The 12,550-nt window shown below is 38.2% G+C and overlaps 2 protein-coding genes across 2 annotated transcripts; one reads left to right on the forward strand and one right to left on the reverse strand.

Annotated features, from left to right (window-relative positions):
* The first annotated feature begins 295 nt into the window (after nucleotides 1-295).
* Nucleotides 296-2,564, forward strand: LOC137736458 (FHA domain-containing protein At4g14490). The gene is made up of 2 exons (XM_068475723.2): nucleotides 296-1,397; nucleotides 2,156-2,564. The coding sequence occupies exon 1, from the start codon at nucleotides 358-360 to the stop codon at nucleotides 1,339-1,341; it is 984 nt and encodes a 327-aa protein (XP_068331824.2). The 5' UTR covers nucleotides 296-357; the 3' UTR covers nucleotides 1,342-1,397; nucleotides 2,156-2,564.
* A 439-nt stretch (nucleotides 2,565-3,003) lies between these two features.
* On the reverse strand, nucleotides 3,004-6,956 carry LOC137736649 (E3 ubiquitin protein ligase DRIP2-like). The gene is made up of 7 exons (XM_068475883.1): nucleotides 6,842-6,956; nucleotides 5,966-6,065; nucleotides 4,926-5,445; nucleotides 4,394-4,839; nucleotides 4,245-4,295; nucleotides 3,482-3,554; nucleotides 3,004-3,177 (listed from the first exon to the last, which is right to left on the reverse strand). The coding sequence occupies exons 1-7, from the start codon at nucleotides 6,954-6,956 to the stop codon at nucleotides 3,004-3,006; spliced, it is 1,479 nt and encodes a 492-aa protein (XP_068331984.1).
* Nucleotides 6,957-12,550: the final 5,594 nt, after the last annotated feature.

Raw genomic sequence — 12,550 nt, forward strand, 5'->3', positions numbered from 1 at the left:
TTTTGTATTTTTAATTTTTTTAATATTCAAGTGGCCCTCTATTCACACGTGGCGCCTAGTCATTATCCACATGAACGCCATGTTATCAGTTAACGAGAGATTTAACAGTTTGACTAACGGATGTATGAGACTGTCTCAAAATTTGCACTTCAGGTATGACTCTGGAATGAAAAAAAATTTGATGTACTAAATGTTGAAAATCATGAAACATAAGAGTAGTAAACTAATATTTATCCTAAAAACAATACATACATTTTATCAAATAAAAAAATAAAAAATAAAAAATCTGAAAACGGAAAAGCATTTCAAATAGTTTCTACAATTTCCCTCCTTTCTTCTCTCAGACTCAGAGAAACAATGGAGCCCTTAGCTCTCAACCTGAAAATGCTCCGAGGCCCAGGGTTTCATAATTGGAACGGCGACACCCGAAAATTCCGACCCGGATCCAAGGTCCGAATCGGCCGCGACGGTCGCTGCAACAACATCCCGATCAAAGACTCCGGCATTTCTTCCAAGCACCTCTCCATCGAGTCCGAATCGGGCAAATGGGTGCTCCGAGACCTCGAATCCTCAAACGGAACCCTTTTGAATGGCACCAATGTCCCCCCAAACACGCCGCTGGATCTCAGCCACGGCGACGAAATCAAAATCGGCGAGTGCACTTCCATTGAGGTTAAGATCGATGGCTACGAAGAGAGCCGGCTGAGACGGAATCCGAGGCGTGTCGAGGAAATTGAGGTCAAGGGGAATCAGAAGAGGGGTCGACCGCCCAAAGCTAGGGTTTTGAAGAGTGAGGTTGCGGAGGAGAAGCCTGTGGAGGAAAAATTGACACGGCAAGTGAGTGTGAGGCAAACTCGGATCTCGAAGAATGAGGAATTGGGGAAGATTGCAGAGAGCTCTTGTGTAGACACTGAAGGATTGCCGAAAAGGACACGTGGCGGTGTGAGGAGGGGGAAGAATGCACCAAAAGAGCAACCGGTGTGTGATAAACTTGGCAATGAAGCTTCAAAAGCGGTGAAATTGGAGGAAGAGAGACATGAGGAGGCGGATAGAGAGTTCAACGTTGGAGGAGAGAGTGGTGGAAAAGGTGAAAGTGGAAGTGGGAATGGCGAAAAGGTTGAAAATGGAAGCGGGAGTGGCATTAAGGGCTACAATGGAAGTGGGAGTGGTTTGGGTGTTAATGTGAGCTGTGACTTGGAGAAGATGACGCTCGGGGAGTGGTTTGAGTTTTTGGAGAGGCATTTGCCAAAACAGATCATTGGTGAGACGGAGGAGGCACTTGAGGAAATGACAGAGAAAGCAAAGCGAATTTGGGAGCACATTGCGCAGGAGAAGAAGTGAATGTGCTCGTGGTCTAAACGGGATAAGATGGGAGGATTAGCGCCTTGTGTTCTGTGGTAATTTTGCAGCTCAATTCTTCTGTATTCGTATGAATTACTTGGCGTATGAAATTTGTACTGTGTACTTTCATCACGTATATGTCGTTTCATATTCATGCTAAAGTTAGTCTTGATTTTGAAGTCTTAGATATGATATTAAAGACCAATCCATTGAATTTTAGGGATATGAGATGAGGTAAAACTAATTTTATTTCTGTTGTCAGCATCTTTCATATTGACGGGGGTGGTTTAGCACTGGTAATTCTATCAAGCGTTCTACCCGTTACCTATTTCTGATAGAAAAAGTTGTCCGGTTTTGGGTCTAAATGAGGCATCATCCATCTTTGACAGCTATGTTCTGTTTTGTCGCTCTCCATCCATATGGAGGAGCTACTGGTTTATGCAGTACCGCTGCTCTTGAGAATTGATCTGTCTATGTCGTATGATTTAGGCAATATCACACGTACAAAGGGCAGTGACATGATTTTTTCAGCCTTGAGAAATAATCGATGAATTAATTCTCTATCGGGATTGAATTGAGCCGAGTGCTTTTTACCCAAAATATGCATTTTTTTCATATATGAATGCTTTGGATAAATACACATCTGGCTAGGAAATGTCCTAGGTCGATCATTTGCTGCTGCTTGATTGCTAGTTATTACGGTTGAATTTGTTTCCAGGATAAATACACATCTGGCTTGGAAATGTCCTAGGTTGATCATTTGCTAATGCTTTCTTGCTCATTTTTATGTATATTTTCAACGTATGCATTGCAGGTGGTGGCATTTCTTCATTCTTCAACCGGCAGATCCAGTTTGAGATGCTGCGCCTTGCTTCTGAAGTCTGCAATTGTTCACGCACTGTACTTGTTGTTCAGCTTCTAACGGAGAAACTTGTATATATCAGAGCTTTCTCATGGTAAATGTGGAACAAATGGGTACGGTGTAGGTAGCTGTATCGGTTCATGCATTGTATGAGTGTGCAAGTTGTGTACTGCAATTTTCTGGGTAATCATGTATGCATTGCTAGTTCCTTTTCATTAGTGGTGAAAATTGAGAAAAAAACCATTCATCAGTTAGTCCATGGGCACTGGGGCTCCCCAGTTTTAACATTTACGGAATATTCACATTCGTATTCTCGATCGGTGGATCTAACATTCGTATTCCCAAATGTCCGCCATTCGCATTTTCTGCTCGTTCAAAGTAGATGTAAGATTCCAGTTAACATTTAAGCCCTTCATCTGAAATTATCAGAAAGGGGGAAAATAAATGTTTTAGGTATAACCTATTAACCGATATTGCGCCAAGAGTTATAATTTAAACCAGCTTCATCTGTTTTGAAAATCTGTTGTTTTTCGACGAGAGAATGCTACAAAAACTTAGAAACCATGATACAGAGTTACGATCCTAAAGAACAGATCCTATTCAAGTAAAACTCGAAAACCTGCTTAGAGTAAGAAGTACCGGGAACACCACACTGCAAGCAAAGCAAGTATATGCACTCAGGGATGAAAAGAAAGAGCAAATGAATTTTCATGCGGAGAACAACACAGTGAAGGCGGTTCAGACTGCCGTTGCCTGGACTGATCACTGTCACAGGACTGTGACCACAGGAATAGCTAAAGCTACCGAGGCTGCATTTTTCGACCATACATGAGGGGCATCACGTATTCCTTTGCAGAGCTTCCTATGGAGATCTGAATGCTTTGTGAAGCCGGTGTTGTCTGTAACCACAAGTTGACTAAGTTATGCAGCTGCAATGTCGGAACTATTGGGTTACCACGCAATGTGACCTCCACCTGCATTAGGCATCAAGTGAAACTCAGTATCAAATATAGGCATATGTACCAAGGCAGATTATCACCAACCCAAATTACCCAAAATCTCAAGTGAACGGTATGCAGTGATGGACAAATCAAATCTCTCTGATTCACTTCTTTTCTTTTCTTTTCGAGAAATAAAACAGATAAATTTGGTTTTGTTGCAGGACAATGTTTCTTCATTTTCGATATAAGAAAAATGCTTCTCGTCTCCTTTTCTTCACCATCTAAGTTCTAAGTTTCATAAAAAGCAGGAACTGAAAAGGGATAAAGATGATGTCACCTCATCCTCGCTGGTAAGATTCAGCTTTTTCACCAGATACTTTTTTATGAAAGAAGCGGGTAAGCTACCATCCCTACAGAATTTCGAGAAACAAAACCGAAGTTAGTGTCTGCCCTACAAGATATTACACGAAAAAAAGTACACTAGACAATGCCGGAAAATGGTAAGAGAGCATTTTCATCTAATGGTCAGTTCAGTCCCACAGAATTAATTTTGTGTACTCCTGCCATGTATAATCCCTAAATGTTAGAAGGGCACATGCATTCTTCAAACAGGTCTGAAAAATGTTCCTAAACGACGATCCATGGAAAGCCAGTACAGTTTTGTAACAACTAAAAATGGAAAGGATATTTCTTTTGTCCTTCAAAAACATGTGGCATCTGGAAAATGATATATTTTGTAAAAGCCAAAAAAGCTTCATAAATGCATATCATATGTTGCAGAATTGCAGTAACAAAAGATTGCAGTAGAAACAAATTTCATTTTTTGTGATACCAGAGCAGTATCTTCATGTTATCTTAAACACCATAGGAAGCCTCTTAGATAATTGAGTTGAGCATATCATGAATCACGAGCGAAAAATCAAATTGCTTGTAATATATGATCTATTGCCATGAACTTTACATCGAGACTGAAAAATTCATAGTGCAGGGAAAGGTACAATTAAACAACAAGACTTCCATTCCGACAGCCAAAATGGTGAGGGATCAGCAAAAACAGTAAATGCAAGAAAATAGAAGGGCATGAGGTTAATGAAACTTACTTGACTCTCAAGTAACATGAAGGTAACTGCGGCAATGGTGGAAAGCCTTCCCTGCAACAATCAATTCAAAAGTGTTAAACTCAATACATGAAGAGGGAAAAAACAACCAAAATCAGTTATTGGTTTAAGCTAAGGAAACAAAATCTCACTGGTGATTGGAAGCAAACAATGAGAACCAAATTGGACGTAATATTCTGTCACATTTATTATTTGCATCAACCAAAGATTGTGCTGGAATATTGAGTCCCTCAGGTACAGCTAGTTTTCTTTTGCGGCCACGTTGTGGTTTCCTAAAACTCCCTGAGCCCGATGGAGCAGGATTAGATTGATTCACACTTCCACCGACTTTGGATTTGTTACCATATTCCATAATGGGCTTCACCTCACGTGCTTCATTGTTGAGCGCATCAGGCAACATTGGTTCGGAAACAGGAAGTTGCAGTTGCAGATTAATCTTATCAGAACTTGATTTTCTTGCCACTTCAACCAGGCGGTCTAATGGTTTCCAGATCTCAGGTTTCACATCTTCTGGTTGAGAATTGTCCTCCACAACCAAGTTAAGCATGTGCTGCTTCGATGATCCCTCAGTAGAGTTCTGCATCAACATAACTCAACATGTTTGAGAGGATAAAAATGGAGAAGCAAATGCATTGAACCGACTATTGTTTTTTCCTCTTTTACCTGTCTGGTATATAGTGCATTTTTTTTCAGTGTCTGAGGTGACTTAAGTCTCTCATGGAAATCTTCCTCTTTCTTTTCAGGCTCCTGAAATGAAGGATACTCTCGTAGAGGAACTCTCCTTCGTGTAGGATACCTTCTTCGTCCACTCATCTCAGGTCCACCTGATACTTGAGGTGAATTTATCACCAATGAAGAGAGATATTTCTCTTTTCTTTTAGCTGGGATTGGAGCTGAAGACACAGCAGGTGCCTTAACCTTTTTCCTTTTGGACGGTAGTGGGTCTACCTCTATATCTTGCGCAATGTCATCTGCAGGTACCTTGGACTTTCTACTTTCGAAAGGAAGCAGCTCTTCTGTTATATCTTGCACATTGAGGTCTGCATGTGCCTTAACCATTTTTGTTTCGGAAGGAAGGGGCTCTGCCGTTGTATCTTGCACATTGTGGTCAGCAGGTGCATTGACTTTTTCTGTGTCAGGACGGAAGATCTTGCCTGTTATACTATCCCAAAGGGGGTCTGCCCTGCAGACAAGGAAAAAAAAAAAAAAGGACTAACGTAAAACAAACACAGATATTAAAAGTGACCTTTCCATATCAGCAATCTAGGAAACCCTCATCAAATGTGAACCTGCTTGCCACTGTATGTTCGCTCATCAAGAAATTTCAAAAAATGGTAACTAAACGTTGAATGTAATGAAAAGTGGAAGTGTAAATAAAAAGAAAACTACACTTTGCATCTGTCCTTTGCTGAATACACAATATCCTTCCCAGCACAGCAGTTGGTCTGAACAACTGGTTCTACACAAAATTATAGTAGTTAAACTGTACGCTTTTCAATTTATCCGGTGTCGTACTACTAATTAAATAGTTTGTGCATCAAATCTTTCTTTTTTTTTTTTTTTGGTAACAAAGTACGCGATCAATAATCCAATTTACAGTATAACCATTCTTCTAGCATGCAATAAAATTAGAACATGAATGACTAACCGATGTTTAAACATTTATAAACATAGGACTACTATTGATGATCAAATTCAAATACCTGAGTTTTTCCAATGGAGCAACCCCTAAATAAGTATTGCATTTTGGACAGCAGTCCAACTCTTCGTCTACTATCTTTGAGTATATGCACTTCTTGCAAACTGTTCTCGAAACCAAAAGAGACCAGTCACATATTTGATTGATAGAAGAACAACCAATATGCAGCTCAGATGATTATACGAGAGATTGAGGTAAATAAAACACAGAATGCAGCTTACTCCATATTATTCAGATAAATTTAGACAGAAATTAAGACGGTATGGGACGAATGAGCGAAGAAAGATAACAAAAAATGTGGATTACCAAACAGTGTTCCGGTGAAACATAAGAAATAACAGGAGTCTAATATGTGATGGAAAATAGAGATAGTGCTTCTTTGGAAATATAATTGCCAAGTAAATTCGAAAAACTTAGCCGCAACTCTTTGCTATTAGGTCTTGTCTTGTCCAGTGCAGAATAGTGAAACGTGACCAAGATATTAACACTACATAAATTTATAGACCATGCAACCATGAAGTCCAAGTCGTTCATTACACATATGTAAGGAAATAGCAAACAATGATCAGTAGTTTGACATATTTCAAAAGGGAGTTGTTACTGACACTCCAAAATGCTCATCATGACCTTATAGACATGCTTTCCTCTTATGTTTTTATAAGACATAACGCATAATAATATTTTTGAAGTGCTAATTACAGTTTCTTCAAAAAAAACTTAGAGCCAAAACGCAAATTGAATAAAAACCCCGATCACGAAAACGTAACAACAAAGAACCCATATCGAGGAAAGGAAGAACTTCAAGAAAGAAACATGAAATCCGATTAAAAAAAAACATAATATTGGATGAAACATGAAGAGGGAGAGAGAGGGTACTGACATGTATGAAGGCATTCACATATGGTAGTGGCCTCGCAGTAGTGCCTCTCGCAGAGTGGACATGTCACGCATGCTTCGATCTCCCTTCTGTTTCTCTTGACCACCGGACCACTCATGTCAACGAACACAAACCAGTGCAGTTCTACTCTCTTTCTTTAACTATTCTGCAACTCACGTACACCTGGTGCATGTTACCTTCAATATTCTTGACCAGAAAAATCAAGAAACAGGAAAATCACTGAGAAATCGAGCACGCAAACAAAACCTAGTACGGGTTTTCTTGACTCTATGTGTTGGTGAATGATGATAGCTTTGGGACGTGTTTGGTGGGCGAGAAAAAACAGACGGAAAACACACAAAAAACAGAGTGGATAGAAATTTTGGAGTATTCGAAGAGGGTTCTTGTTCGATTTGGACAATGGGATTGGGGTTGGATTGATGATCTGTTCGAGGCACAACAGCTACAATCTCACCTCCTCCCAAAAATCATAAAGCAAAAACAAACAAACACGAACGCGCGCATGAAAAACTATAACTATGCGTGAGTTTGCTGAAACAGACAGAAATATACATAACAAATCCTAAGGCGTCATGGTAGGATACGCTGGCGGTGTTTATGGGCTTAAACTACGCCCACAAGTTTTATTTTGTGAGTGGATGTTTTCATGTTTTTGGGGTTTTATGGGTTTGTTTCTAAACTTTCTATTTTTCTAAATTCTATCGGAACCAAAAACCAAATAGGGTTTTATTTCCTTTGTTGCCCAATTTTCACTTTTAAGTTTCCCTTGGGTTGCAGGATGTCACACTATTATGAAATGGTATTTACGTATAATTGGAAAGTCCTAATCCTAATATTAATCGTTAGCGTTCAAATATGAGGAGACTGGGGGAAGAAAAATCCTGCATTTTTATGCTGCCAACAAAACAATACATATTAATTTGTGTGTGTTTAGTTTGTGATTTTGGGGAGTAAACTTGGTTCATTGTATCACCAACACAGATTAATCCACTCGAAAGAATACCTAATGTACAACGTTCAATATCTAATTAATCCACACCAAAGATACAGCAATATTATCCTACCTGCAAAATCTATTTCCGGGAAACTATTCTTCTACCAAATCCTTGTTATTCCTTGAAAAAAACTGTTCCAAGTATTGAACAAAATAAAGGAAAGTGATAAGAGGAGCAGCATTTCTTTAAAATTTGATGGGTGTGAGAATAGTGGCACTACTGATATAGGTAGTGATTTTCACACTTTCGTTTTCTCATTCTATGTTTAATTCTTCTTTGATTTATTCAATCTAATTCTTAGAAAAATAAAAAAGGGCTGAGAGAGAAAGGGAGGTGTAGAAATCATTTCCCATGATATAGATAGTTTCCTTTTATATTTTAACAAAGACTTATAAAAAGTGTTCCACAACATGAATTGTGTTTTGGATATGGTTGCATTGTGGTAGACTAGCTATCATAGATTTGAATGACTTGTGTAGCACAATTTTTATCAAAATTCTTTTGAGTTATCACACAATTTAACATGTTATGTGATCAACTAAATAATAAATGTTACGCATTTAAATATATATATTTCTTCCACTTATGCAACACTTATTTATAATCAACAATGTAACATGACAAACTATGACTTAAAACTACTCAACTTCTAACTCATTAGCAAAACATACTAAACATCTGAATTTTAAGGACATGTTTGATACTCTACTTTAATTCAACTTTTTGACTCAATAACACTTAAACTTTGAATATTTGTTTGGTAAGACTGTTTTTAAGAATTGAACTCGAAACTAACTTAAAAATTAGCATATTTCTAGAAAACACAAAGTGAGTTTTTAGAGTTTTTTTAACTCTAAACCCACTACTTTCTCTCTTCACTTCACTTACTTCTGATCATCTCTCTTCTTTCTGATCTGATCATCTCTCTCCTCCCCTTCGAATCTCTCTCCTCTTTCTTTCTCATCTCCTTTTCATGTGACCCTTTCTTTGGATCTCTCGAATCAATGGGGAGTTGCTAAAGATTGTCATTATCTTTTTAATTACTAAATTTTAAAAATAATTTTAAATTTCATACCAAACAAATTTTTGAATGTACCAAACAAGCCCCAAAATTTTATGCCAATAAGTCAATTACATATTGAGCGGAAAAATATGTGGAAAACATGAAAAGTACAGCAAGATTAAAATGGAGAGTGAAGCGGGTAAATTTGGTCTTTACTCTTTAGCCAATAGATACACTTTGTCTATTTGAACAAATATTTCTTTTTTACCTCATGTGAAAAGAATAAGAAAAAAAAGAGAGAGAAATTGATAATTAGGATGCAAAAGCGGGACGGTTATGACTGCAAATGTAAATCATGCAAGCGTTTTGGTTACATGCAGAGACAAATGTGCGTCCAAGTGGCAGCCCACTGACTCATATTTGTCGGCCTCCGGTTCAGAGCTGACCGAATACTCTCGACTTAATTTCACCTCACTAACCATGAACAAAGAAAGATTTATGTGTGTTGGTTAATTATAATTAGAATTCATAAACCTTTTTTTTTTTTGCTGAAAGAAAGAAATATATCAATATATATAAGGAATTCACTAAAACTAGAAACGAAAAGGAGGTTTTGCGATAGGAAATTGAATCAAATAATCAGATGATTATCTTCTAATTGAAATTGAACCATGGGGAGGCTATAGCCAGATCTTGAGTGTTATGAGGAAATTCGATGTTTTTTTTTTCTTTTTTTTTTTTCCGCAGAAAAAAAAAAGAGTAATTGAATTTACTGTTTTTTTTTTCCAAAAATTTTTTAAAATCATTTTGGGGGAATCATCTTTTGATGACTTTGCAGCCAAAATAACACAATGCAAATCTTGGATGTGAAAGTTAACAAGAAAGGAGTCTTGGAGGACATGCAAATCTAGTTCAAGATCTTCCATATCTATGTTTTTTTACTATTGACACACGCCTACAAACATAAGGAGGAAGAGGTGTAGATTTACCTAACTTTGAATCAATTTCTCGTCCTTCTGCCTTCGCGTCTTGTTATGGTTTACACTCTGCTTATCACTCTGGATCCTTTCAGACTGGAAACCATTTACCCTATTCTCATCACTCTCGATCCTTTCAGTCCTGCTATGTTTATCATTTTCTTTTTTCAGGTTTGGTGAATGTATATAAGCGCTTTTTTGACCGGAAAACTGGATACGTTGGATGCTACGTGTAACTGATTTGGTATGTAAAAGACTCTTGTTTTTGTAGATTCTAACAACCAATTCATGTTGTTGTCAATCCACTAGTTTTTTTTTTCTTTCAGTCTTCACCTTATTGAAAGAAAATGATAAGTCTAAATTTAATGAATGGGGCTCGGTTGAAAGAAAAAAAAAAAAAAAAAGAAGAAGAAGCAAACAAGAAGCAATGTTGTTCTTGTTTCGTTTTGGATCACAAATGCTATTATACACAATCTACCCTTAGGGAAAGGGAGAGAGTTGGAACTCAGGACGCAATGGGTTGAACAGGAAGGCTCTAGCTGTGTATGCAATTTTTCACCAAGGGTAGATTGAAGAAATCACCCCTCCAAAACAATCAACACTGTTAGGCTAATGACAAACACCCAAGCAAAGGGGGAGTGTGTCCACCAAAGGGCATTCGATGTTCAAGTTAGAAATAGTTTGAGGAAAACTGAACTTGATAGAGTTCTAAATAGTAAATGGCGATTACCGATGGGAGAGACTCCTCGTTGGCAACCTGACAATAAGGTTGCATGCCATGGTAGACTAACCTCAATGTTCTACCAGGATTGTGCTGATGTGAAACCCCGTTCTTGTATTTCACTATTTTAAATTTCGTAATTTGTATGTAGGTGAATTTATTTTTATTAATTTGAGAAATTTTAGTTGACTAGGTACAACGTTTATTTTTACTTAATTAGTCATTAAAATTCAATAGACCTTTCGGGTCACACTAAGTATATTTGGATAGAGCTCAATGCCACGAAAACCGTTGGCGAAATGAAGTTATAAGGAAGGAGAAATAAGTGAACAAAGGCAGGGGCATTTTAATAACTTGGAACTTCTATATTTAGGAAAGCCAACTCGCTAGTTGACCTAATTTCCCTCCCCGACTTAGTTACTGACCCGTTTTCTTACAAAAAATTTCGATGTCGATTCAGACATTTTCCCAGCAAATAGATCTCATCCCAAGGATTATTTTTCACCCAATATTTCCTTCATTTAACCACCATTCTTGGGAATCAAGGCTCGAGTTTTTCGAGTGTTCGACGCCTAAGATCTACCTCATCCGTTCACCTCAACGCCAAACACCACCACGGACTGATTCATCGTGACCCTAGCCACAAAACCTGAGCTTTGGTTTGGAAGTTCGAGCTCTAACGAGTCCAAGATGAAGGTACACCCATTCTCGGATCCAATGGCTTCCTGACGAATTTTAACGCTTTCTGACCAAATTCGCACTCTGGCAAAGGTATGAAGATTTTTGTATAGCTCACAAGCTTCATTTTGACAAATTATGAGTCAGCTTTGGTATTGCCCGAATTCTGGGGAGTCATGGGCCCCCGCATGCAATGATGCGTTAGTCTAATGACCCACTTTGTCTACCTATGCTAATTTAGATACTCTGAATCTGTTTGATGAGATCCAATTGTTTGGCCCCAATTTTGTAAATGGCCGCCACTTAACCTTTATGGTAGGTGGAGATCCGACATTTGGATCATCATAAAACTTCAGTATGTCATGCATATACTTTAGGATCTTAAGAATTATAGATCGGAAATCCAATGCTCGGATTTTCCGAATTAGAATATTAAGGTTTGTAATCTAGACGAGGACCGCTTAATTGAGGATTCATTTTTTATCAACATGTCATGATTCCTTCTTGAATGCTGAATTAGCATTGATAGAGACTCGATAAAGCGTAGTGGGCTTACTTGGCTTGCGTGTCATCTCAAGAGTTGTACACCTCAGTTTGTGTGTAAGGGTATCTTACTGAGATTTATGTGTTTGCTGGACTTCTAAATGAGTGTATTGGAAATGGATGATTGCCGATATGTGTAGATAAACCGAGGACCATATTAGAAATATATCATAGAACGTGTAGGTCTGTGTGGTTAGATATTATTGGTCTTATGGAATCGATAATGTGTGTGTATACAATTGTGATTTATGTTGAATTGATGTATGAGGTACAATATAGGATATCTGATATGTGATGATAAGATTGCACCATGTAGTAGTGTGGTACATGGATGGTTTTGCCTGGTTAATCCCCTATTGGAGACCATACTATTATGGGTATGTTTATGGTCCCTCCTAGTTGATCCGCATTAGGGGGTCACTACCTACCTTGATACATTATTTACATAAAGTAGTTCAGCGTGGTTAATTCATATTGGGGAACCACGCTATTGGATGAATGCTTATGGTTTCGCTTGGTCAATCAGCATTGGAGGACCATGCATTTTAAGGGAGATTCCGCCTGATTAATCCACAATGGGTGGGTCAGTGCCTACGTGCTCACATTAGATCCATAAGTGGTCATGCCTGGTTCATTCGTATTAGGAGAACACGCTTTCATATTATGCTTATGGGTCCGTCTGGTGTATCCGCATTGAGGGGCTATACGTATTCTAGAGTTGGATCCCATTGAGTGGACCAAAATTCCTTTCCATATTTGGTTCCGTTGAGTGAT

Source organism: Pyrus communis, chromosome 13 (genome assembly GCF_041283825.1).
Source record: "Pyrus communis isolate YQ-2024b chromosome 13, ASM4128382v1, whole genome shotgun sequence".
Taxonomy (NCBI): domain Eukaryota; kingdom Viridiplantae; phylum Streptophyta; class Magnoliopsida; order Rosales; family Rosaceae; genus Pyrus; species Pyrus communis.

What these genes read in the sequence shown, in the direction of transcription:
- LOC137736458 (XM_068475723.2), top strand. Translation starts at nt 358, where the DNA reads ATGGAGCCCTTAGCTCTCAACCTGAAAATGCTCCGAGGCCCAGGGTTT.
- LOC137736649 (XM_068475883.1), bottom strand. Translation starts at nt 6,956, where the DNA reads ATGAGTGGTCCGGTGGTCAAGAGAAACAGAAGGGAGATCGAAGCATGC. An exon ending in ATGTGAATGCCTTCATACAT is followed by an intron (nt 6,066 to 6,841) that starts GTCAGTACCCTC and finishes TTTCGAGAACAG; the next exon opens with TTTGCAAGAAGTGCATATAC. An exon ending in TTGTTTGCTTCCAATCACCA is followed by an intron (nt 4,296 to 4,393) that starts GTGAGATTTTGT and finishes TGATTGTTGCAG; the next exon opens with GGAAGGCTTTCCACCATTGC.